At 41.1% G+C, this 27,500-nt stretch overlaps 2 protein-coding genes across 3 annotated transcripts in view; one reads left to right on the top strand and one right to left on the bottom strand.

Annotated features, from left to right (window-relative positions):
- LOC138022050 (hydrocephalus-inducing protein homolog) overlaps positions 1-12,557 on the top strand; it is a 98,895-nt gene extending 86,338 nt beyond the window's left edge. For both annotated transcript variants that reach the window (XM_068869071.1, XM_068869070.1), the window contains exons 67-77: positions 1,230-1,399; positions 1,845-2,043; positions 2,968-3,237; positions 4,102-4,407; positions 4,644-4,727; positions 5,634-5,843; positions 6,027-6,190; positions 8,097-8,247; positions 9,037-9,267; positions 10,203-10,427; positions 10,561-12,557. In XM_068869071.1, coding sequence (XP_068725172.1) covers positions 1,230-1,399; positions 1,845-2,043; positions 2,968-3,237; positions 4,102-4,407; positions 4,644-4,727; positions 5,634-5,843; positions 6,027-6,190; positions 8,097-8,247; positions 9,037-9,267; positions 10,203-10,427; positions 10,561-11,043 — 2,493 coding nt within the window. In that variant the 3' untranslated portion in view covers positions 11,044-12,557. The remainder of the gene's footprint in view (positions 1-1,229; positions 1,400-1,844; positions 2,044-2,967; positions 3,238-4,101; positions 4,408-4,643; positions 4,728-5,633; positions 5,844-6,026; positions 6,191-8,096; positions 8,248-9,036; positions 9,268-10,202; positions 10,428-10,560) is intronic.
- The window catches only part of LOC138022053 (uncharacterized), a 37,356-nt gene continuing 21,050 nt past the window's right edge, over positions 11,195-27,500 (bottom strand). The window contains exons 9-15 of the mRNA XM_068869075.1: positions 24,772-25,148; positions 24,074-24,241; positions 23,124-23,234; positions 22,417-22,536; positions 20,452-20,542; positions 13,968-14,342; positions 11,195-12,905 (exon numbers count right to left, since the gene is read on the bottom strand). Of these exons, the coding sequence (XP_068725176.1) occupies positions 12,169-12,905; positions 13,968-14,342; positions 20,452-20,542; positions 22,417-22,536; positions 23,124-23,234; positions 24,074-24,241; positions 24,772-25,148 (1,979 nt within the window). The 3' untranslated portion in view covers positions 11,195-12,168. The remainder of the gene's footprint in view (positions 12,906-13,967; positions 14,343-20,451; positions 20,543-22,416; positions 22,537-23,123; positions 23,235-24,073; positions 24,242-24,771; positions 25,149-27,500) is intronic.

Raw genomic sequence — 27,500 nt, 5'->3', positions numbered from 1 at the left:
ACTGATATATGTTTGCGAGTGCTGAAGGAAAGTAACAAAAGTAGGTTCGACAGCCACAGTCGTTAGCAACAGTGTATTGATCATATCCCATATTACCTTTCGGGATTGTCGCGTGCACTTTATTCTTGACAAACTTTCTCGAAATAGCTATATGTAAAGGTGTGATCCAAAACCTTTGTCAACGTTTAACGCTAAGTATATTTTACACTCTGGATAGCGGCTTATCCACTAGATAATGTTACCCAGCCTTTTAACAACTGGGGCCTGGCAGACACTTAATTCAATATATTACAATGCATTCGAAGGGTACGATAATCGTAAGGGTACAGTAAAGATACCTGATACCGACAAGATGTCTCCTCAAGAAGACTGAAGTTATCCGGAAATGATGCAGGTGACATCATCGTCGTCCTGATAATTGTCATCAACATTGTCATTTGGATACAAAAAGTTTCTTGGTCAAGCTTTTAAGCTTGACCGAGAAACTTTTTTCCGCAAGTGTTCTTAAAGGAACACTTGGGAAATTTCATTCTTTTTGTTACTTGTTCATTTTGGAGCCGCACCTTTCGTTCTCATTATCAATTATTCTCGCGTTCGACTTTCCACACTTAGTGTAGCATAAAGTGATCGAGAGTATTGCTACTGTACTGAAGGGATGCCAGTCCAAAGCAGGGCTAACCCCAGCATTATATCGCTGGTACCCATTCGCACACCTTCCAGGGAGAGAGAGACGGTGTGGAGCGAAGTTTCTTATCTAAGGAAACACTAGGTCTCCGAGCAGCTGCTTTATTGGGGAGTTTAAGCACTCCACATTTTTAGACGCGGACGGCAACTGGAGTGAAACATTTCACATGCTAGGACAGTAGTATCTCCCAAATTTTTAAACGAGGAGCCCATGTTTAAACTAATCATCTCTAATGGAGAAACGATACTTAAAAATATAAATTTGGTTGTGTTTAAGACAAGTTAAAAGGAAAAAAACAGCTTACTTCCGGTTCCGCCTGCGTCTTAAAAACGTCCAGTGCTCAAGCTCCCTAGTATTTACACATCCATACTTTTGCAAACCTTGGTTTGTGTTAATAAGTTTTCATCATCATCATATCGCCGCCACCACCACTACCACCAGTATGATCAGTCGTCATAATTATGAAGAATCACTGAATGGCTGTATCTGTTATTGGTGGCCCTGGTTGTACAACTATTTCAAATTTATGATGTTGTATTTGTAGATCACTAATGGCCCTACATTCACCGTCAACCTGACTGGAACTGGTGTCCAACCTGGCCTGCACTTCTCCTTTGAAAGACACGACTTTGGACCGTGTTTCCTGTACCGTGCAGGCATGCCCCTCAAACAAGCAACGCTTATCATTAGAAACGTGGACGATAAAGACATCAGGTTGGTTCCATATTGTTGGTTTGAAAAACGTTACGGTTACAGCGCCTTAGTCTTTCATTTCAACTTTCCAAGCACTAGCATCTTCAAAGACTGTATGTTTCACTATTATTCCATTAGTGCGCGTGGCAAATGGCCATTAATTTAGGCGCCCTGTGCCGAGTTGACCCATATCCAACATACGCAAATAGAAGAGTTGTTTTATTAAAGTTTAATGGCCTCTTTAACCTTTGGATACTTGCTGATAACTGAGATTTAGTAAGCCAGTCGGAACGATAGAAACCGGCAATATCCGAAAATTGAAATAATCCATATTTAATTTCTGCAAAGTCATGACGAAGTATGGGAAGACAGGAATCCTTAGCGAGGACTACAGTAATGAATTCTGGGTTCATTTGCGTTTCATCTACGAGGAAAATGTTGCATAATTAATTGCATTTCTTTGCAGCATCGAGAGTCAATTCGAGAATTGTGCTCATTTAGAGGTAAACTGTCAACCAGGCGTCTTGGTTCCTAATCAATCAATAGAGGTGGAAATATCGTTTTATCCCCGCGAGGCCAGAAAGTATCACGAGATTATTCCCTTTGAAATCAACGGTCTGTCGACCATGAATGTGGAGATACTGGGTGAGGGGACTGAAATGAAGGTATGTGAACGGCATATCGTCTTTACATGTTTTGCGTTTAGGCGAGTCTATGATAGCAGTTTCGTGTAAATCAACTCTGATTCTCGTTGGTGTTTGGTCAGCACAATACAAGAGAGCGCAGAATGTCTGAGATGAACTGGTATCATTTTCAAGGTCGAAATAAATACGCCAACGGAAGGATGTTAAAGGGAACCTCCTCTTAAAACAAGAATTTAACTTTAAAATATTGAACATAACCGTTTACAATCAAAATCGTTTTATAATGGAAGCGTTTGTACCCGAAATAGACTAATTTCAACAACGCTTGTTTTGGTTTTCAAATTTCCTGGGTGCTGCCATTGTGAATAATTGTGATGCTTAATGGTTGCCCTATTGTTTCAAAACAAAAGCCCTTTGTGTGAATACAATAAAGCAACCATTACACGTCACAATTATTCAACATGGCAGCGCCCGGGAAATTTGAAAACCAAAACAAGCGTTTTTGAAATAGAATTTTGGATAGAAACGCTACCATTAGAAAAAGCGCGAACAGTTTTGATGGTGAGAATTATGTTCAGTATTTTAAAGTTATATACTTGTTTTAGTGGATGTTCCCTTTATAAACGGCCGCCACGGCATAGCAACTGACAAATCACTGTCGAATCCCAGGACTTGCGCTGATTAAATTGCACATGCGCAGTCGACGAGTGGGTTGTTGTGGGGACAAAGATGTGAATGTTGGATGTGGATCCTAACATTGAAGAGCAAACTTTTATTTATGTAACCCTTCCTGAAATCAAGTAAGTTTGTGAAATAATCAGTTTTTTTTTTCTACACATGACAGACGGTGCAAATGATTTCGGATCCTTTTCCCCATATAGAGAAAATTGGCTTAGTGATTCCCACATGGGTAAGTTGGCTCATAGGGCACTTTGGTTCCTTTAGGTTGAAGTGGCCAATCCGTTAGACCGTAAAGTCAACTTTGGTGCCCTGCGTGTCGGTCAAACCAGTCAGCGGAGTTTGAAGCTGGTGAATCGCAGCCCCGCTCCAATAACGTTCACTTTGGCCATCACTCCATCTGTAGTGGCGTTACAACAGGCTAATATTCTAACTGTCAACCCTTCTACGGAGATCACGCTGAGGGCTAATGGTGGATCATGCGGGGTGGAGTTGACTTTCAAACCTAAGACGCGTATTCCACACTTTACTGAAGAGGTAAGTGCTCATCCGTTAAATTAACCTGCTTCAAGTAATTTTAGAGTCGCTTTTCGCGAGCGTTTTAGAACTAATGGGAAGGTGTTTTCTATGGCTAATTACAACAGACACAGACAAATGAACCAAGCACTGCAACCGCTTAATATAAGAAAGAGCCCAAAAAAGTCAGTTTCGTTTGTTTCACCTCTGAGTGGCTCAGCAATGTGAGACGAGACTGTTAGCTCATTTATTGAATCGGTAAATGAATTGGGTTGAACACCACTCTCGTGGAGTGTCTTTATAGCACAAAAGCTATTGCAACTAATGATACTTGGGCCAATCACAGCAGACCAAGGGTCCGTTTCTTGAAAGTCCTAGACCTTTTCGTACGTATTTTGGGTGACATAAATCCCTTACTAACACCAAAAGGAAAACATCTTAAGTCATGAATCTTTGCAATTCTTGTCTCTTTACTGGTCTTGAAAACATGGTTAAAGGGCAGCTTTCCAGGACAAACGGATCTTACTTTGACGAATTGCTTTCCGGGCCCGAAAGGTTTTCGGGACTTCTGAGAAACAGGCCACAGGTCTTGAAATAGCACCAATTTAGCAAAAGCGGCGGGAAGCCCCGAAAACGCGTGCGAGCCAATCACAAGTAATTTAGGTTTTATTTGACTTTGCTTATGACACTTGCTTTGCCAAATCAAATGGTGAAATTGTGATAGACATTTAGCTGAAAGTTAAAAACCCGCTATCCTTAGTCTGTCCGAACGTCGGAACCTTAAGATAAAATAAAAAACTGTTTTGAAATGGAGATCAGTAGACCCCACAATATCAAGCTCACTTTCAGCATTATTTCGGTCTTTAACCTCCTACTTTCAATCAGGTGATGTTAGAGTGTGCCGGCATGTCCCAGCCTATTTTCGTGGTGACAGGCTCATGTCAAGGCATTGAAATCTCCCTGGATGGTGACTCGGTTCCCTTTGGTGCTGTTGTCCAGGGCAGTCGCAGTAGTCGGAAGCTTATCATGCACAATACCGGAGACATCGGTGCCGCCTTCTCTTGGAATGTCGAAAAGTTCCAGCCGGACTTTTCCATCACGCCAGTCAAGGGCTACATATCATCCGGAATGGAGGTGTCCTTTGAGATCATGTTTCACCCAACTGAGATCAATCATGACATCAGATACGAGGTGAGTTTATCTCTACTTGATAAGGCGAGGTTGCACCAGTGGCTCAGTTGTTTGAGCATCGGGCTGCCATGCGGGAGGTCGTGAGTTCGACTCCGGCCGGCGCAATACGCAAGAGTTTTTAATAACTTTGGAGAAAGTGCTGCCTTCTTCATTCATTTTTTGCCGGCTGGTGAGTGCTCAGATAGGAGACTTTTTCGTGTCGCAATGAGCATTTTTACTAGTGTTATCTTTTTCAGAATCTTCGTTGTGCAATCGAGGGAGGCAAGCCACTCAAGCTGGTTCTCACCGGTAGCTGTATTCCTCAAACGCCCCTCAAAGAGGTAAAAGCAGAGAATTCTTTGTCAATTGTACTTCTTGCTAAGAAAGCTTGTTGCATCGCATTTCGTGATTGTACCCAATTCAAGATTAAACACGGGAAATGATCCTTTTTTCTGAGCACAGTTATTTACGCTCTGGAACTGGCATATCGGCCCTCATAAGCTTGTCGTCCTTTTGATTCTTCAGCGTAATTATTATGTTCGTTTTTATGTCCGCTTTATATTGGTTTCTGTTGTTTGTTTCATTGTTCTTTGAAAAAGAAATAAGCCAATAGCGTAAGACCTTACGAGAACTGCTAGTTTACACAACCCTTGTCCGTGAAAAAACTGCAAAAAAATTTATGAGCACTATGAGGTCGCCTTAAAAAACTATATTCACTAACTTTGATTTACTCGCCTTCTACTTTTCAATGCTGAGTGGATTCAGATTTTAGCAGATAGATTTTAGTGAGGCTGCGATGTTAAGGCGCCAGCCCTGAAATCCGTAGGTCTCCAGTTTGATTTCATTTCTTTGCCGTTCTCGTCTTAACTCTTGACAACGACGTGAAATTGACGAAATTTGATAATTAATTCACTGTGGAGGACTAGAGCTCTCGGTGGTAAATTGCCCATTTCTCTCCAAGCCTCTACATTTTTCATGGCAGGTTTGTTACAAGAAGGTATGCACACACTCACAGGCTTACCCTGCCGAACGATTTTGAAAAATCTCGTAGTGATTACTAAAAATGGCGAAGTCGTATTTTTGCTGACGGTCTCGTAACAGTTGTCATCTTCCTTGCCTAACTCCTTAATTGTCACCGACATAATCATTAACTTCTTCATCGTCGTCGTTGCATTAGTCATAATCATTATCAACATTTTCATCTCTGATTTACGTTTTTTTTTAAACTTGTCATTTCTCTCCTGCAGGTTCTTCACTTTGCCACTCATGTCCGTACTCGCGACACGCGTAGCCTTGTCATCCATAACCGGACAAACCAGATGTGGATGCTTCGACCGGTCATAGACGGCGAGTACTGGTCTGGTCCAGACGCCATCACTGTGGAACCTCAACAGACTAAAAATTATGAACTGACTTACAGACCCCTTACCATGACGCAAGAGGGAAAGAAACATACGGTGAGTGATCCAAGCCTAAGGTGTTCAATTTCTGCATCATAACTGAAGACGGTCAAATCATTTTTTAATCGTCAGCAAGTAATATTCAGGTACAGCTTACCACTTTCATGAATGTCGGCTTAGTTTTCAAGTGGCTTAATTGCATTTGTTTTGACTGCACTAAACGCTTCTTTTTCCATTCAGGGTTCAGTATTTTTCGCCCTCCCGGATGGCAATGGCTTGCTGTATAACGTAACCGGTACTGCAGAAGGACCGAAGCCTATTAATAACATACAAAGAGAAGTACCTTGTAAGACCTCCTACACGGAAATGCTGACAGTTACTAACTGGCTGCGACGACCTCAAAGGTTCATGAGTTAATTGTTTCTGTACTTTGATTTACGTGAAGGACAGGTTTCTTAATTAGCATCCCAAAACGGACCTTAAGATCTACGACGGAAACGTCGACGAAAATATCACCTCAGAATATTTGTAGCGTCGTAATTCTTTCGTGATTATTCCATCTCGTACAAGTCGCACAATGTGGGCCAAGTGTCTTAGAAATAAATTGGTACGAGTGGTTTCAGTGGGGTAGTGGGGGAGCAGGGGTGGCGCAGTGGTGAGAGCACTCGCCTCCCACCAATGTGGCCCGGGTTCTATTCCCGGTTCCGGCGTCACATGTGGCTTGAGTTTGTTGTAGGTTCTCTCCTTGCTCCGAGAGGTTTTTCTCCGGGTTCTCCGGTTTTCCCCTCTCCTCAAAAACCAACACTGCCAAATTCCAATTCGATCCGGAATGCACGGACACATGTTGAACGAGCTCCTGAGCGCTCTTAAGGTGTTCCGTGGGTAAATAAATTCCATTTCCATTTCTATTTCAGAGTAAAAATAGAGAATAAAAGGCTCACATTTGCAAGCTCACGTTGTTGTCACAACCTCCAGTTTGTTGATTTCACGTCGATGTTATGTAGAGTACCCGCAAGAATATGCGCTAAAATGCGTGCAGCACGATTATTTTCCCTCTTTCAACCAATGATATTGTGTTGTGGAGTCGTCGTTGCCATAGTCGTCGTCGTTTCTTACCCTTCCTAATAGGGAGTCTTAGCAACGACAACGGCTACGGCAACGTACGACAACGCCACAAAGGAAGAATATCATTGGTTAAGGAAGTAAAAATAATCTCGCTGCACGTGCAACACGCATTTCAGTGCATTTTCTGCCGTAGTCCACAAAACAACAACTTGAAATTACCAAACCTTAGGTTTTGCCGACAACGACGGTGAGCATACAGCGGGAAATCGTTCACTCTTTATCTTCAGCCCCTATTGTTCAAGGTAAACAAGATGGAATAATCACGAAATACTTACGATAGCGTTTAGTTATATTATGAAGTGCTGTTGTAGCTGACGTTGCCGTTGTCCTTGCTAAAACTCCCTAATTTCTTGTAACGGGAACGGCGCCCGTCTTGACAACTTTCATCATGATAATAAAACTAAAACAGGTACAGCTATATAGTCATGATATTCTAATAGGACGAAGAATGCAGATCAAACATTCTTTTATTAGAGCGGTTTTCAGTTGAGTGTCGAAAGTAATTAGCGAATTACTTTGCTTTTGCATTACTTCACTCAGTGATTGGTTCAAAGTTCTCGCGCCACTTTTTCAACCAATCAGAACTGAAACCAAAACCAATCGTGGCTCGCGCGTGCACCTTTTCCCGCGCTTTGTGTCGGCTACGTGTAATTACTTCAAGTTTTGATTGGTTTACTGGATTGTCTCCGTCCTTTTTGATTGGTCAAAGTAATTACTTTGGTTTTGGTTTTACGACACTCTTTGAAAACCGCTCTATAGGAGGCAATAAGGTGACTACAGGCTAGGCCTCAGTTGGATAAAATTCTCTTGCCAACGAAACTTGCTGGGCGTAAGATAAGGATCATCAGAGGAGTATTGGGTATAAGTGAAATTTCATTTAACGGATCCATCCCGTATCCCAAACAGTCTAGGCGAGCAGAGTTAGTCATAATTTGAACCGCTTACATACCCCATCAAGGGGGTACATGAATCTCAGTTAAATTTTCGAACATTTCCCATCTATTCTACTCCAGCTAACAGCAACCTGGAAATTTCTACCAACCACGTAAAATTGCAGCGTCTTTCAAGGAGCACTTCGTATTGGCAGCAACCCTATTTACACTTCCAAAATGGGGAGATCGATGGGGTCTGCAAGGTTATATTTGCTTTCTGTAAGTTGTGAACTATCAAGAAAATTCCTTTTAGATTCCGCGTGATTATAGAGATGTTAAAACCTGAAAAACCGGACAGTTCCACCACCCTCAAGGGTCTAGACTATGTTGATGTTCCTGGTCTGTCAAAGCGGGATTACAGACTGAACTTCTTTGCTCACAAGGAGGGGACCTTTAGTGCTAAGGTAGGGAATAGCACTCTTCAATTGACGTCACGATCTAGCCCCCAAAGCATTATGGAATTAATATGCGGGCAAAGACAAATACATTTTAGCAATGTTTGTCCGCATTTCAATCCCATAATGCTTTGCAATAATCTATTTTTATCAACTGTGGAAAATGCTATTCATACAGGACAGAACACACTGTCTGCGTTGAAGTGAAGTATCTCGTGGTATTTGAATGAGATAATTTCATCGCCAAATTGATTTGCAGCGTCGGGTTCATAGCTTTTTTCCTCCCCAAGTTTCAACAGCTGCAAAATTGCACCAATCACCCCTAACAATAACAGAAATAACCACTGTAAACTGTAAAACTGTACAAACTTCTTTTTTTGAGATGGTTGAGTTTATGCTTTTGTAAGCGTTGTCTGCGTTTTCCTAGTACGCTACGCTAACAAATGATCGCTTGCTCACTTTAATTGCTTCTTTAACGTGCGTATATCGGGTTATGATGCACGCGATATTTTGGGAAAGCATGACAGAAGCGTGGGGATTTAACCGTAAGCAGCTCCAGTTTCCTTAGTGTCGTCTTTCGAAACCTTTCCAAGTGAATTACAATGCACATCTCAATCTATGGATTCACTGTTTGATATCATTTCCAGTACAGTTAGTTACAGCTAAGTAAGGAACACTAATCGAATGTACTGAATATCTTCCTTCTTTTCTTTGTAGTTCTGTCCCAGAGTCAAGTATTTCATTTATAGCTATATTTCTTGTCACACTAATTGTTGCTCCAACTCTTTTTATCTTCAGGTGGTCTTCCGAAACGAGCAGAGCGGCGAATACCTGTTTTATTACGTGGCATTCAAGGCGATTTCCCCGGGAGTGATGGCCACTATTGACTTGTCAACACCCATACGCAAGAGCACATCTCACGTTGTCACATTGCACAATCCCCTCAGTACCCCTGTGACATTCAACTCGCAGTGTTCTGTTGCCGATATCCAGCTTCCCCCAAGTTTTACAGTACCTCCCTTGTCTGAGGTTGGTAACGAAAACTCAGCTAGGTCTGTTTAGGAGCAGTTGCAAGAGGATTCGGTTAAAGGTGTATTGATTAAGAAAGGTTGCTCATCTAATCGAGTGTCGAATGTTACTTCGCAGTTGCTTTTCTTCTGGATAACTGCGCAATTTGCTTGACTTTAAATTTTGCGCCACATTCTCAACTCATCAGAGATAACAGCAGACTCACAAACCATGGATAGCGAATTGCTCAAGCGGTCTTCCTGCGCTGTGTATTTGCCTAGTGTAAACGCGAACAACTATTTAAAATGGAAGCAACTCAGTGTTGACGTGAAGAGCTTGTGTAACCACGAGCAACTAGGACAAACGTGAACTATTCTGAACGCAAACTGGTGTCAACAGAGACAGGTAGTGTATTCTCAAGCAACTGATGAAAATAGAACAAATATAAGAACTAACTAGGGTTAACATGAACGACTAATGCAAACATTAACTACTGTAAATGCAAACAGGTCGTAAGAACTTGAACACTGAACTAGTCCGAACACAAACAGGTGTAGACCAAGACAACTTGGGTAGATTTGAACAACTGGTTTAAACGTGGAGAACTAATGTAAACGCGAAAAACTAGTGCCACCAGCAACAATAAGTGTAAACATAAGCAAAAAGTGCAAATGCAAACAACTGAGGTAAACACGATCAACATTTGCAAACATTTAAGTTCCATGTTCCAGGTGATTTCGGGTTTAATTCAACGCCGCGCGCAATGTCTTTTGGGTGAATATGGGCCTTTAACAACTATTGTACACGTAACAAGAACGTGAACAAGTAGCCTGAAAGCAAACACCTTGTGTGAACGTACGCAGCTAGTGTAAACGTGAATAGCTAGTTTGAACGCAAACAACTAGTCAACTCGTGTACGGGACTGGGTTGATAAAACAGCTCATTTTGATTTGCAGGGCTCTTGCATGTTTGAATATCTGCCCCTGAAGGCTGGTGAACAGACTGGTCGGCTGTCATTCACCAGTTCAGAGCTTGGTGTTTACCAATACGACCTTAACCTGAACGCAACTCCAGCTGGGACCGAAGCCCCTGTCCACTTTCGCGCAGGGCTGGGAACAAGTCAAAGCCAGACTTGTCGATTTGTGAATTTTGCCAAGTCTAAAGTGGAATACACCTGTAAGGTAATGCTTGTTGTATCTTGTTTTGGGCTTTAAGCTGGTTACATTGGCGTGGAAAGAGTGGTTTTATTACGTGTACAACCAAACGGTCATAAATCCAAAGTTGAAAACTAACTAACTTGGCGTCCTTTTTAAGGTGGACAACGCTGACTTCCACGTGGAGAAGGGCATTACAGCAGCCTCGGCATCAAGTGGAGGCACGGAAGTGGGTGTTGAAGTGACGTATGAACCGTTTCGCTTGGGTGACACTCGTGCTACGCTGACCGTTTTCTCGGCCATAGGTGGTGAATATGTGTTCCCGTTGTTCGGTCACTGCAGCCCCCCCAAGCCTCAAGGTCCTTATTCCATCAAGGCCGGAGCTACCACTTCCATTCCATTCAAGAACGTTTTTTCACACACCACTCAATTTACTTTCTCCGTAGACAGTCCGTGTTTTAATGTAAAGGCAAGCGAAAGCATTCGCGGAAAAAAGACCCACAATGTGATTGTTGGCTTCGAAGGCAACCAGGGTGGCTCCAAGGCCCCACGCATGGGCAGACTAATGGTCACGTGCCCTAGGAGTGCGGGTGGTGCCGGGAATGTCACATGGACTTTTTACCTTAAGGGTGTTACGCCTTGAGAGTCGAACGGCTTTCGGCATACATACACATTTTTGTACAGTTTGATACTATGTTATGTAGAGACTATCTTTGTTTTCATCTGCTAGGATGTATCCTTAAATATACTTGTGCATGTGATGCATTAGTTAATGAATGAAATGTCAAATCTGGTCATATTTAAATTTTGCATATACATTTTGTTTCGTCGTGTCACCGTCAAGGTCATCATGATGACCTTTAATTGACAAGTAAATGCAGTTTCTGTATTTTCATTGCCGTTAATTTGACCTTCACTACCGTGATGAATCCCTATGATATCAGTCCACTTTTGCTTTGCTCTCACATGACATCGAAGCGATCATTTTGGTGACCGTGTACAAAGAAGAGGTGGCCTTGATTGGGTCCGTAACTAACATTAAGGTGCCCGTTTTTATCTAGCTACGCCATACCGCTCAAAAAGTCCCGTAAACCTGTCCTATAGTCTTTAATAAGCTGCATGGTTTTGGAGCATCCGTGTTTACCTTTCCACTGGAGCATAATGCATTCGCTTGAAAAGGATGAACTTTCATTTAAATCCTTCATCAACGCAACACCAGCCCTGCGAGCGACTCTAGACGTAAGCGTCTCTCCCAGGTCGTCAGGAAAACAATGTCGAAGATGCGTAAACTACTTGAACGTGTGAAAAAAACGCCTGAGAATGTAAGCAATAAGCTGATAATCACATTACACGCTACAATCCTTCCATGGCTGGCAGGCTTTTTCCCGTGTTTGCTTTTTTTAAATGCAGGGTATTCTGCTTTGTCTTGGAAAACTAGCTCCTCCTGAATTTAAAATTTGACAGCTAAACAAGTAATATATTTTTATTTCCAAGAAACGTTACGCAAGGGAAATCGTTGCATCAAGATTAATTTCGCACGGAGCAGGGTTCAAACGTTGTTATACTTGACAGTTGTGTCCACTAAAGAAAATAGCAGCAAAGACTTGCGAAACAACTTTGCACTCACAGTAGCTAGGATCAAACATGACAAAACGAAGAAAATCTCAAACTACCGCCTTTCATTTTTGACATCTAATACATTTATGATTTTAACGCAAAAGTCTGAAGGTATAGATAGCAAAAATGACAAAAGCAATCACTCACACTATCATGCTATGCCATAGCACTTAAACTTTCCGAGTGTGTGGTATCCCTTCTCTCCTGAATGTCCAGTATCTCCAAACCTGAGCTGTTTAACTGGAAGCTTTTTCTTGTCAGTGAGGAGACCGCTATCTTCACGCCAGACCATGTCATTATTATCACAGTTACAAACCTTGCTATGACCTGCACAAGATCCAGTCATCCCGCATGCGCATTTGCAACTACCAGGTGACGCTCCACCCCAGTATGTCATCTTCTTTGAGTCGCGTGACACCCACCATCCGTGTGGATTCGTCAACCACAAACCCGAATGGTGGCACTCATACTTGATAAATTGTTCACAGTGTAAGGAGACTCTGGTGAGCATCGCCAGCTGAGAGAGACTCGCTCCAATGTAATGGATGTCACGTGAGTAAGAACCGGGTGATTCATATCCACGGACAGGCGTTCTTCTCTCACTGTCGTGACTGATGACTGTCACGCCAACTCCTTTCTTGTCAGTCATGTCACAATACACAGTAAATGGTGCGAGACCTCCCACGCCATCTGGATCAATTACGAAATTTCCACTTGCACTGCCAACATATTTTCTTACTTCGGAACATGACTTTATAACTCTCGGGCGGCATTTGTATCCATCACTGACGTATCCGCTGTCACACGTGCACTTATATGCTCCGTATTCGTTGGTGCAGTTGGCATGCTGATCACAGCTATGCGTCTTTCTTTCGCATTCGTCAAGATCTGTCAAAATAACATTAATATAATAACATCAATTTGTAAGTCTTCAGCTCAAGCGGGAGATGTGTGTTTGAATATCGAAAGACGCGTAAGGAAAAGACGACCAATTTGTACGTTGAAGTGCCCATGAGGTAAAAATAACTGATGCTTAAAATTATCTGGAATATCTCTCAAAGTACAGAAAAACTCGAGGTTAAGAGATCCCAAAAAAAGAAACACCGTAAAAGCAAAATATCTCTGGCTATTTTCAAACTTGGCATTCTGTACCACAACAAAGGGTCTCTGTCAGTCGGTGTCCATGACGGGCAGTCGTTGTTGCTTCCATCCCAGACAGTTATGGGTTGACAATATAGTCAACCGATCTCGTGCACAACATATGTAGTTCAATCGTATCGCGCCTGCCCAAAAGTTCATCTCCTCTAACGATAAAGGTAAAGTTATATAGTAAACAGAAGCTCAAGATCGAGAATTCGACCATGTCATCGATGCGAAAAGAGCAAGCAAGACCAGTAAATATATAGTTCTCTTATTGCTGACTCTTCGAATACGGAAAATTACGAATTGTCACAACAAGGTGATGTGGCTGTTAGCGGATGTCGTGAAAAGCCGCACTGTAAGCAGTACCTGCTTTGAGAGAGTGTACATGAATGTGGCTGAATGTGTTTGGTTGTTTTTTGCTGTAATTTTTACCGTTCTAGACTTTCGTACTTTATTCACTCGTTGTCCCTCTCATCTCAGTCCTTAGAAATTTAAAAGCTTTCTACTATGTGAGGTCACTTTAACCATATAGGGTCAATACAGTCTTGAGCTGAAATTTTGCTGGAAGAAACATTTGAAAATAATCGCTTCGTCACTGAAATGCTAGGAGAAGAATCTGCTCTTTTGTTTAAAAATGTGATGCCAGGTGCAACGAGAAAAAAAGGTTCCAGCACCATTCGGGCGCCAAATTGCTGGGGCCCATAAAAGACACCCTCATGAGGCAGGAGGAACCTTGTTCATTAGCTCGGAAAGCCTCATTGAAATCGTCACACCTGGGGAAAAGAGCAAAGTTAAACACTATCTTACCTTTCTTACAAGTATATGGATAACAATTACTGCATTTCACGTCATTCCATTCATAGTTGTATTTGACACCAAGAGTGTGAACGCAGTCTTCGTCTCTAAAATTGTTCGGCTGGTTCTTGGCCCAAGCTGTGAAATTCCCATTTCCACGATCCGCCCAACTAAAGTTGCCCTCTGTGGAGATGTCGTTTAGACCCAACCAAGATTTCTCGCCATTGTGGCGGTGCTGTATGTAAACATTTTCTTCATTATTGCCAACATCAACTAGAACAGAGTTTTGTGATCGACATTTTGCCAGAGCTGTTGTCCAGTTTGAGCACGAATCACTCGTAAAGTAGCAAAATCCACCGAAATAACTCCAACCGGGGTCACAGATATCTGTGAGCAAATGAACATGTTTTGAAAGTTATTACCACACAAATGGATGTAGAGTTAAACTGAGATAGTGTAAGCGGAGCTTTGGTAAAAATGTCAACTTGTATCTAATACCGTAACACACTGTCCTTTTACAAAGTTAACGAAAAAGCTCGAACTAAGGTCACAGGTATCTGGTTTGAAACGTATTTTTTACAGTTATAACATAGACGGAAAAATTACTAAATGGTGATTGGCTTGCTTTGATTATTTTCATGTAGTAAATGGGTTTTTTTAGCATGGCTGGTTACATTGCTTTAGTGTTGTTGTACAAAAATAAATTTCATTCCGCTGATTCGTGCTGAACACAGAAATGGCTCCTACGAAGTTGCGCAGCAGAGTGCGTTTTTGACGTTTTGCCTTTTATAATCCAGCTTCAATCTCGACCCCAGAGCTCTTCTCTTTTGCGTATGACTGAGGGAGAGAAGGGCTCTGGGGAACCGTGAAACAATGTGTTTTCTCATTGGTTTTTGTGAAGAACAATGAAAAGTGTTTCTGATTGCTGCATTCATGTTAGCACGAGGAATGAGCAGGCGCCATAAGGTTCAAATAGCCAATTGTGGGCTATAAGAACCCTACGGCGCATGTTCTCCTGCAGACATACGATCCGAGGCTCTGGTGACGAGAATGAGTCCACCTGTTAAGAGCCAAAAATTAATGAACGTGTTCATTTTATGATAAAAGTATGAAACTCGTCAGGATATCTGACGTTTATGGAATGACCATTTCCTGATATGGAGCTAGGTGAAATTAACCTCCGCAACTGCATAATGCGCATGTCAAAAAATTGCCTTCATGGCGTCTGCATGGAAACGAGGTTAACACAATCAAGGATATTTTGCGTGTTTGTTGAAGTAATTTGTCGCTGTACTTTTTTGGGGTTTTCATAATAACTTTATTATAACATTAAAATATGTCACATGATCGGTCACGTGACCTATGTTGAACGAACGATTGAGGTATCTGTTAGGTGGATTGGAATACATATTCAAACAGCCACACTTCTAGTGGGACGGGGTTAAACACGCATTTAGGTTGAGTTAGACCCTCCTCTTGTTCAAACATATGCGACTATATCATGATTGTGCCTGAACCACGGAATACGCATAGCAGGTCTAATATGGCCTTTTAGGGCTACGCATGGAATTGAGACTGGACACATTTCTGGCTTCTCGGGTTTTTATCCAGGTCATTTAAATAAGTTGCTTTTCAGTTAGCAACGAAAACAGAAACTTCAACATCACCTAACCTGTGTAACATAAATAGTCACAATGAAATAACTAAGGTAGGATATTGTTTAGAGTGCTAAACTGCATGAGACACCTTTTTAAAGGGTGAAATTGACATAGTTGATGAAAATGCTTCAGTTCTTTTTTTAATTTTCTCCTTTTGCGGTTTGAAAATAATACATATACATTTGGTTTCTATCATTTTTCATGATTTGTAGATCTTTAATGGCCAGTTAAGTGACAAAATATTAAAACTAGTTCCTAAGCCTCTCACGGTTCTAAGATGGTGGCGCCCGTGAGGAAAAATGTGCTTTGCGTACTTGCAGTCATTTACAGTATGGGGTTAGCAACAAAACAACTTTACCTAGATTTTATTACATTTTACAATTCAATGTCAGTTTAGCAAAGCTTTTCGAAGTTCTCCAAATTAAAGTAAAAGCGATTTTTGTATGTTTCATTGTGAATGTTGTTTGAATTTCAAATGTTTTGTAATTTACTGTTAAACATTCCTCTTCAGTTGATTTGGATGTATGATGGAAGCAACGAATATAAACTGGGAAATGTGTATTATCTGAGAGAAAAGGACACAGGAAAACTGCAATGTCCCACAAAATCAAAGCGGAAAGACTGTGGAGTAGGGTACATTTCTTTTGTTAAAAACGTTACGGAATTTCAGGATCTCAGAAATCAGTGGATATCAGAAATTATCAACTTGGCGATGGGTCAGGGCTGGATCCCTTGGCAAAAACAAAGCTTCCTGTCATAAGGGCTGCATGGATCGTTTCAGCAATACCAAATTAGAACGTGTAAAAAGGAGAAAACAGCAAGAATCAGAGGAAGGAAGCCCTGTAAAAACACGAAGGTCAACGTCATTAGTTCAGCCAAGACCCTCGCGTAAAACATGTTTCTTTCTGCGACGACGAGGCCAACACTTCATCACCACTACATGCGGTATCGACATTTGATGTTGATGGCAAGGTGAGAGAATGTGCTCTTGTGCTTAATGATGGTAAGCTGTTATCAAAATTATCAGCTGCTGACATGATTGCCAGCAAGGCAAAATACCATACATTCTATAACAAAGTCAATAAACCAAGGATACTACTTTCAGACCCAAAGAAAGTACAGCATTTGCCAAATTAATTGCCTTCATTGATGATAGCAGAGATGAGCATGAGGCAACGTTCTTTAAACTGGCTGTCCTCGCAAGATTATATTCAACTAAACTGAAGAACGTGGGGCAGAAACTGCAAGAATCAACACTTCAAGGTTAAAGGAAAGACTGCTTTCAGCTTTTCCATACCTAAGTTTTTGATGCAGTAGCCCTCGATGGAGCAGTAGCCATTCAAATGCAGATGCCGCAACAGCACGAACATTTCAAGAATATATCGATGCAGTGTTTGAAGCCCTAAAATAACAAGCAGCTGCAATCCGCAAACCGTGTAGACATCGTTTGGGATGTATACAAACAGGACTCCCTCAAGAGTACAACGAGAGGGAAAAGACGTTCAGGACAACGACGGAAAGTACTTCCATCCACACACATCCCCTCAAACTGGAGAAGCTTCCTGCCAGTAGAGCTTCTTGCGCAGCAGATAGTATCATCATAACCTTTAGAGGAAGGCAAAGAAATCTATAGCACGTGTGGTGAGTGTGTTCTGATATCTGCAGTAAGATTTTACGTTTCGCTTCTAAAACCTTGCAGTCACAAGGAAGCTGATACCCGCATTATGGTCCACGTATTGGATGCCTGCATGTCCAGTCATGATTCCGATAATGATTCGCAGTAATGACACGGATGTTGTCGTTCTCTCTATTTCGATTGCAAGAGAGCCTTCCTGAGAAAGAAATTTGGATTACCCATGGGGCACGCAAGAATTTGAAGTACCTTGCTGTTCACGAAATAGCAAGGAAGATTGGTCATAACAAATCAAGAGCGTTACCAAGATTTCATGCCCTCACGGGATGTGACACCGTTTCCTTTTTTTGTGGACGGGGAAAGAAGACAGCATAGGAAGTGTGGAATGTCTATCCCAACCTAACAGACGTCCTGTGTACACTGATATCAGTGCCAACAGATGTAGATGAAAAGTGTATGACCCTTATCGAAAGGTTCATTGTCCTCCTGTATGACCGAACGAGCAGCTTGCTGGATGTTAACCAGGCCAGAAAGGAATTATTTTCAAAGAAATCGAGAAACATTGAGAGTATTCCACCGTCTAAAGCAGCACTGCTGCAGCACACAAAACAAGCAGTTTTTCAGGGAGCATTCGTATGGGGTCAATCGCTTTTGAAGCAGCCCGTTGTTCCATCTCCTTCTACCTGGGGCTGTGAGAGAGAGTAGGACATTCGTGGAGACCAATATGGACAAATCTTTCACAAGCAAAGGACTGTTGTTACGAGCTGATTCACTGTGGCTGCAAGAAAGGCTGCAAAGGCCGATGCAAATATGTTAAAGCCAATCTCGAATGACACGGGATTGTCCACAAGTGGAGGAAATTGCAAAAGAGATGAGCTTATTGCAAGTTAAATCCGATTTCATTTGTCAAGTCTCTTTACTTAGGAATGCCTGTTTTGTACAAACGAACGGCTACAGTGAAACAGGTTTTTGCCACCAGTGACTGAAGATTGCCGCGCACCGGTGGCTCAGTTGGTTGAGCACCGGGCTGTCACGCGAGAGGTCGTGAGTTCAACTCCGGCCGGACCAACACTCAGGGTCTTTAAATAACTGGGGAGAAAGTGCTGCCTTTGTAATTACATCTGCAAATGGTTAGACTCTCTAGTCTTCTCGGATAAGCACGATAAGCCGGAGGTCCCGTCTCACAACCCTTCAATGTTCATAATCCTGTGGGACGTAAAAGAACCCACACACTTGTCGTAAAGAGTAGGGCATGTAGTTCCCGGTGTTGTGGTCCGGTCTTTCTGGTCTGGATAGGGTAGGGTGGAGCACCTCGCATAGGACCTCGAGTCCTGTTCGTGCTCCTTCCCTCTGGGCAGGTTTGCCCAGTAGAAAAGACAAACCAGATGTCTCGTAAAACAAAAAAACAGATTTACAAAATAAGTCGCGTATCCAATCTGTAACTTGTTGTAGAACCGTAAGATGTAGAAACCAATCTGGCAAAAAGAAAAGCAAGTAACAGCAAATTGTCTAAATAACAGCTCTAGAAATGGAAACTTTGCCTCAGCCTCAATTTCATGTTTAGCAATACATATATGCACTTTTTCCGATGTGTCATCTGTTGCAGTGTTTAAATGTAACTCTATAACAAGACAAGAAATGCGTTAGAATGGAATATTTGTTTGAACGTTTAGCTAGAATGCTGTGTAACATTACTGTTAACAAATGTCGTTTCTCATTTTAAAAAATGGTCACGTGATCACTCACGTATCACTCTTTGAATTTTTGAGTAATAGCGAAGGTAGTCTTTAGTTAACAAGGGAGAAAAATAACAAATTACGTTAAAAAACTTCAAAATAGCTATGATTTCTATGAGCCTCGTTTCTATGCAGAAGCCATACTAGCAATTTTTTGACATGCGCATTACAGAGTTCAGGCTGTTAATTTCGGCTGGCTCCATATCAGGAAATGTTAGTCTCGTAAGGATTAGCAATCCTTCCAAGTTTCATACTTTTATCAAAAAACCAACAATTTTGGCCCTTAAGGGCCTACTGACGGATTTTTTGGGGTGCGTTGCTAAGGATGTAATAGTTAACTAATTTGAGAGAATTTGGCATTATTTTGGTCAATTTCTAACTTTTGTAAACCAATGACCCTAAATATGACGTCATCAAGCCACGCTCATGATCAAGTGACCAATAAAAGAAAACTCTAAATTTGTCTACGTGCTACACAATTTGGGTATTTAATCAGTGGTTTCATAATTTGTATTCGTTTTTGCATCCAGCCAAGCATGGTTTTCTTTTTATTTAGAAAAATGTTCTTTTTAGAGAGATAAACGATCCTGAAAAAATCAATGCTTACCTATATTCTGTATTTGGAGGTGAAACGTGACTTAAGAAAAACAATTAATTCAATTTAAAGACCGCCGGAAATTTTGGTTTTTTCTCAAACCGGAAGTCAGTTCGTTTACGTATGCGCAGTTGATCTGAGAACGAGCGCGAGAAAGGGCGAGGAAAAATCTTGGCTGGAAACAACAGTTGGTGCGGTGATTTTTGCTTGTGGGTGGGTTTTCTGGTCAGCTCATTATATGATGACGTCGGTCACCGGAAGTAACATTTCACTTCCCTAGCAACGTTCGAAAAATCCGTCCGTGGGCCCTTAACAGATGGACTATTATATGCGACTCGGGCATTTTCTGCAACTTCTGCGATCATGCGATCGATTAGCTATATCAACAAATCAATGTGGAGTTAATGAGAACTTTGATTGTGTTGGCTGAGAATTGGTCGAAACGTGCGCTGTGCACTGGTTTTATTCCTGAAAGCTTATTTTGGACCGAGATGGACCCCTTTTCTGTTAGAATAGTTGAGAAATGGCAGACTGTTTAGCTAAAATCCCGGTATTCCAGTTCACACCCCCTTAAACAGATTGAGAAAGATAAATTTTGCACCCACTCTCCCTCAGGGTCATTCCATATCCACTGGCTCTTCCCGCCTTTGTGGACAGGTCGTTTCCAGGTGAATGAAAGTGTTTTCGGAGCTCTTGGAGCAGTTTGAAAGGCCTTCACAGTCCAAAATATGGACTAAAATCACATTTTTTTCTCCCTTGGTTTATTGCCATCCGAGACGTTTTTTTGCTACCAGTCACGGTCAGTATTACATGGTCGTACATCTCACTTAGAATCAAATTTATCTTTTCGCCGTTTGCCACTGAGTTTACTGACCTGTAAGGACCGCATAACTCAATGAAACGGGGTCGTATCTGGTCTCCCAAAATTCCTTGACACAAACTCTAAATCCTGAGGGATTCATATCCTGTTAAAATAAAAGGGTGCAGTTGTCACTGACAGAGATGAATGAATTAAATGTCGAAAGTTATAGACCAGTTCCGAATTCTCTGCACCCTCTTCCTCAAAGTGAGGTAAGTGAAAAAGCTTTCTCATGACAACTACGTAAATTTGGTGGTATCAATTTAGTTGCAACTCAGAAACTTTATCACTGTTGGGCGATTAAAAGCTGACATACAGACGATGTCCATTCGTGAGAATACAGCTGTCGTGTGAGCACACTTAACCCATCGTAACGTGAAAATCTTCAGTTTCATAAGAAGAGTACAACATATTATATTCAAGGCTTAAAATTTAGGTAAATGCAACGTTAATTGCACATCTCGGCAGAGTCAGTTTCCGACGCTTCGCGACAATTGGACATACTTGCTTTGTGAGGGCTGATAAGTGGAGGAAACTACTTTTACAAGTTGCAACTATCAATGTGTCAAGGTGTTATGCGCCTTTGAGATGAGTGATAAACTATTTGCTTGGACTACTGAAAAACGCGTGTTTATCTCCGTTAATTTACTCATTGTAACTGGTCAATTATATGGTTAGCTTCGGCCGCTGGTGACCCATCAGCTTTCTTCAAACACTGATCATTTGCAGTTGTGAAACAAACCGCAGCAAAATCTTTCAACCACATTAAATTCCTTTTATGCAGTGTGAAGAATCTAAAACAACCAAGCCAGACCATGAAAGTTACATGCTACAGTCTGTAGTTAGTATTTAAAGTGCTACTATGACGAAATTCGCATCTTTCCTATCTAAGCCATTTGAAGACACAAACATGTAGTCTGAACGAGAAGAAGAATGCTGTTTACTATTTTCAAATAACTCTTTTCGTTCCAGAGATAATCAGGTTTTTAAAAGATGCAAATTAGCCAAGTGATGACGTCATAAACTCAACCGGATTATGAACAAATATTATAGAAAAAGATATCCCAGCCAATTTGTATCAGAAATGCTTGATTCTTTGCAGTAAGATTCTAGAAGATGTGCTCCACAATAAGAGAGTACCAGTTTTGTTACCATGGCAACATACTGGGTTCCAGACCTCCCTGATATTAAAGGCTTTGCTGGCCACCTTTGGCCAATTTTGATATTTGCCAATGGTGCATCATATGTTAGGCCGAGTTTGTGGCCTTGTTAAAGGTTTTTCTAGCCTATGATCACCAAAAATATTGAGTCAGGTTGGAGGAGACTGGAAAAGAGTGAATTGCCATGGGCACCAATTTCTTTACAGCCGAAAGCGTGTTGCCTGTAGATTGACCAAAATAGCTCTATTTATATACTTGATGTTATATTGGGTTGAGTGAATGACATCACCGGTCTCCTCATATGCATATTTTACACATTTTTCAAACTTAAATATCTCCGGAACAAATGCAGATATTTCCAAACGGTAAACGGTGTTTTTAATCTTTCCTTGAATTCTATATGATAAACTTAAAAATTAATGGGCTAAAAATTTGCCTCGAGACAATGTAGCAGCAACTGTTTAACATAGACACCACCTGACAGCACTTCACAATGAACCCCCCCTTTCCCCTGTATATTTGAGGGCGGTCAGTACAATAAAAAATGTCATTTTCAACAGAGATTGAACGCACTTTACTAATCCATGGTTATTACTATTGTTAGTATGATGTGTAAATCCTTTAATGACCAGACGTTGTTTTAAAGAATCACGTCTGCGCGGCATGTGTGTGAACATGGATTTTCGGTATTAGCGTGAGCTTCCTGCGTTTTTATGCGAACTTGTTTAGGGTAAGCTCCCATACACTATTCTTAGCGATAGAAATCAATGCGACCAAATCTCCGGAACCTACACAGTGTAGCTTTTAAAGTGATCTTTACCTCGATCCACGTAGTTATTCCGTTGTGTTCTGGTGCTAGGTTTCCACTAATAGTTGTGCTGTGATTGGCTGATATCAAAACTGTAGGCACGGTTTCATAGCTTCTTTTAAACTCCACAAACTGTTTAAGAAAGTAAACTGTTAAATGCTCGCTGAAATGAGTTCATTGGGCATAAGAAATAATCGAATATTGTCCACAGTTGACACATTCAATAATGTACGAGATTTCCTGCGGAATAACGCAACCGCTGCATCGTCACTTGTCATCCGCTACCCGAGGAGGCCTTGCATCGCGTCGTCATTACAAAGAACCTATTTTTATAGACGAGAGCTTTTGCATTGTGCAGCCTGTGGGTCCGTGATTGGAAACTAACAGTTAAAGTGAACATGACATCATTATGAAACTCAACTGGCAGAAATCAACCGATTGGCTCAACGTGCGTTGGAGTTGAGGGAGAAGAAAAATCCAGATAGTGGGGGGAAGGGGATTTAAGCTTCGAGAATCCAAGCGGAAATTATATGAAAATGTGTTCCCGACAGCGTCTCGTTCTTTTTTCGAAGGAATATAGGATACCGGGCAGCATTTCATTGGATCGAATTATGTCGATACCGTCTCTTGACTCTCAGTTGCTGCTTATTGTCCAGCGATAAAAGAACCTAAACAACAATTTTGGACGTTTGCACTTGATTTTACCCCCCAAGTCGTACCTTGCAATGAGCATTGTTCTTTTCATCCAAAGGCGGATGCGTGTTTGGGAATCCAACAGATCCATATTCAGCAAAATATGGCTTGTGTAGGTTAGATATCGCCAACCAGCTCTGCAACAAAATTAGCACGACTAATTCGAAAACCGTAGAAACCGAAACCACCTAGCTGTTTTATCCACAAGACTGATAATTTAGGCAGGTCTTCATTTATTTGTGTTTTAAAAAATATTAGCAAAACAAGTCTCGCCCCCCCGGGGCTGCCGTTCTCTTCCCGTGCAAGGATGATGATGCAATGTTCCAACAATTTGCTTGTAGAACGTGTTAAACAACGACGATGTCTTTGAAGGCACGAACATCTCCGTTGAATACTATTGTGAAAATTGACCGCTTATTGCAACTTGTAAAATATATGCCAATTCAATTGTCCTGGAATAAATTTGGACTTAACAATAAGCGAGAAAAGTGAATAAATGACCGTTCTGCTCAGGAGAACTCCGCCTTATGCAACTATTAATGGCATGGTGTAATGTACCAGTGAGAATGACGATGTGAATGATAAAGTATTTGCAACTTGTAAATCGATATCACAAGCTCCCAGTTGGCTTGATAGCTCTGCTTGATAACAGACAGACCTACTCATTAGAAGGCGGGGGGTGGGAAAGGGGGGGGATGGGTGCTGTGATTGGTTAGCAGCTGGCAGTAATACACAACATGATTGGAATGGGTAAGCGCAAAAAATGCTTTGTTCTCCCGTCATCATCTCGTGCCTTCCCTTTAGCGAAATCTTCTTTTACAAAAAAAAAAATCTACAAAGCGCTTGTGACGAAGGCTACACGATCGTCCTTGGTTAAAGTGCCTTTGTTCAGATTGAATCTATTACAGTTACACTTGGATTTTTGTCCTTTCTGATAGATAGATAGATATAAAATAAAACAAAAATTGGTACAAACCACATAAATATCTTCATGTTTTCCATCGAAGTTTTGCATTTCACGGAGACAGACTTTAAATGAGGCTTTGGTTGCGTCTTCTATCCAGACGAGAGAAGAATCGTACTCGTTACCAACTCTCCCATGCTCCGCTGTCACTTGGACTACGGGGGTGTTATCAAACTTTCCCTACGGATGAAGAAGAAGACTGCAATAAAATTCACGCGTAAAATAGTGTATTAACAGGAGCCCATAATTATTGGCGTACTTTATTGTATTGGTGGGACAAAAAAATAACTTTAAATCACGGGAAATAACCGTTACAGTCAAGTCAGTCTAAAGTATTTTGAAAGAAAGTGTTTGTATTCGAAATAAGTAAGTTTTGGAATCGCTTATTTTGTTTTCAAATTTCGCGGGCGCCATTTCGCCATTTTGAATAATTGTGACGTGTTACGGTTGCCCTATTGTTATTAGACAAAAACTCTTTGTGTCCGAACAATAGGGCAACCGTAACACGTCACAATTATTCAAGATGGCTGCACCCGATCGATTTTAAAATTCACACTTCTTGATATTAACACTGTTTTAAAAACAAATTTCGAATGAATTTGTTTGTAAACATAATTTTCTTCGGTTTAAACTTATTCTGAAGTAAGAGTGGAGGTTCCCTTTAAAGAAAGATCGTTCCACTTGATTCCCTCAAGAAGAACTTGTCTTACCCTCGGAAAAATCACGTCTGCGCACTTTGTCCCGGACCACCATTTTTGCAGCTTAATTGTTCCCGTCATTCCTTCGGGTGGCGCTCCTTGGTAAGCCAGCCAATCAACAGTTGCGAATGGATTAAGGCTCTCTTTATTTCTACCAGCCTGCATTACGCAAACTGTGAAATTCTTTGTGTTGACGTTTTCCGTCCATGATGTTACGGCGTCGTGGACTGTTGCGCTATCATTGAGTGTCATGTGGTTGACAGAAACTTGTACATGAACCTGTTTATCCGGATAGAAGCGATATGGCGGGAAAGTGACCGTCTCACAGGTTGAGTCGGTCCACTTTGGAACGCGCACAAGATCTGTTCTGCCTCTCTCCATCGGGAATCCTTAATCAAAGAATGGAACAAAGCAAATTATTATCCCACGCTATGGCACGCCGTTCCTGTCAATATTCGAACAACTTTATTGTGTAATGCATCTATTACATTTCTGTGCTTTAATTTCTATTTCTTTTCTATATGTTTTATTTTCCTTTGATATATTTTACATCTCTTCCCATTAATTTAAATATAAGTTTTATGGTAATTCCCTTGAAATTGTTCTACTATCAAACTTTTTGGAAACTTGGCATAATTAACATTCATGATATGAACATTGGAAAAATGCAATAAAAAAATGGGGTCACCGTGCTTGTTTACGCGTCAGCAGGCTCTTAAAATGGGTATTTTTACTGTTTTCGCGTTAAAATATAGTTCGAATCACCTTCATACAGAATTAAGTCTTGGTTACTTCAAAGACACAAAATTTTATTTTGAAAATAAAGGTTCTTTTATTTACATAAGCAGTAATGCTTCATTTACGCCGACTTTGATTCCCTGATCGTGGGAACAGTGCACTTTTTGGGACAGTTCCGTGGTTAGCTTGAAGTCCTCGCCTTGGGTAAAGTAAACCCAGAACGGAACTGTTTTCCAAAAAAAATTCATGTTCTACTATCAAACATTTTTTCTTCTTCAAATATGTTCTTTAATAGACTGTTCTTAGCAAATACCTGAAAAAAAATCTGGGGTCACCGTGCTCGTTTGAGAGAAAAGGAGCATTTATTTCACTATCGGGTTTAGTTTGAACAAAATCTCTTACGTTTTGTATGCGCACGTGCTCATGTGCGCGCGCTAATGACGCGAAAATCGTGTGCAGTAGGGATGCGCAATGCAATACTAAGGAATTACCTTAAGCACATTTATCATTTTTTGTTCTCTTTATTTTATACACGTTCTCTATGTGTATTTATATTTTTGCTGTATGTTTTTTTAAACTTCTAATTAAGTATGCAACACGTGGTCGCATTACCGGGATTCACGTGGGCAGGAGCCCATGACTAGGAGCCTCCCAATGCATTATATCCCTGAGTCAACCTTTGCGGCTATCTTTCTATTTTTAGAACTAATCCTTCAGCAGGAAACTCACATTTACAACAATTTATAACAATTTGCACAATTTGCATGCATTGTTTTTGCTAATTTTGTCTTTGTTCCACAATAACTTCATTCTGATTGTGTGCAGAGCCGAAGAACTCGTGGCGTTCTAAAAATAGGAAGATACGAGCAAAGGTTGACTCATAGGGCTTGTATAGGAGAGGCAAGCTCCTACTCATGCGCTCCTGACGTGGGTCATTTTCGGCCTTTTGGTTTCTCGGCACATGAAGAAAGAACTGTCAAGCGCATGTCGTGCGGCCGCGGATGCCTTGCAGGTTTTAAGTCATTTTCACCTAGTTTTTCGAGAACGTTGTCCCTTGGCTGAATTCAATGAGGTCAGTCTCCCTCTGCCGGACTAGAAACAAAAATTTGAAAGAATGTGACAGACCTGCACGGTCTCCTTTTTGTGGGTTTGTTGTTTCAGATAATTATGAAACCTTCATTTTACAGTTTGCTTTACCGGTTTTATGAAGAGTTTGTTCAGAGAAACCTACTAGCCTCTCCGTTGATAAAACCCTTCTTCAGTGACACCGGGCGGGTGACAGGGAAAATGCTTCAATCAGTGTATTGGAAGGATTCAGTCAGCTGGTGATGCATTTTGATATGGAGAATAGATTCTTTTTCCTTTTCTGAAATTTAAGCAGTTAACTTTATAGTTATACTTATAGTTGTTAGCTTGTTCAATGAACAGGTTGATTTCCTGTTTATCTACGTCCCATAGTAAGAAAACGCCATCAATGAAACGTTTCTATGTTTTTGGTTTAACTTTGCTCTGGCTTAGCATTTTTGTTTCAATTTCTGGAAGGTGGACAAAACACTGACTCCCAGTCTATTGACTACCCCGGTGGACTGCCCTAAAAATACTATTTCGAACTGATGAGTACTTATTGGTCTATATGCACGGAGCGTCTCAAGTAGTCCTTATAACCTTTAACACCCATTTTAAACGGTGCTGATCAACACTATTTAAGTCTAAGCAACCATTTTAAAAAGGTTAGTTTTCGATAATTGTTGTGATGGTCGATTAGTTCATGTAAGTGAAGAGAGACGGGTGCAATTCCTGGATTAAGTCGCATGTGGCCGTGCGAAAGGAAATAAACAAGGAACGTGCAATGTAAGTGTATAATCATTTCAGTTCTGTCAATAGTACTCATTCGAAATACCGTTAGTACTTTTTAGAGGTAGTCCATTTGGCTAGTCCATGGGGGTAGTACATGAGCTGGGCATCATTGTTTCGCCCACAGAAATTGAAACAAAAATGCTAAG

The sequence above is a fragment of the Montipora capricornis genome, chromosome 10 (genome assembly GCF_036669925.1).
Source record: "Montipora capricornis isolate CH-2021 chromosome 10, ASM3666992v2, whole genome shotgun sequence".
NCBI lineage: Eukaryota > Metazoa > Cnidaria > Anthozoa > Scleractinia > Acroporidae > Montipora > Montipora capricornis.
Note: the sequence above shows the minus strand (reverse complement) of the source record. Positions and strands in the feature narration are given on the sequence as shown.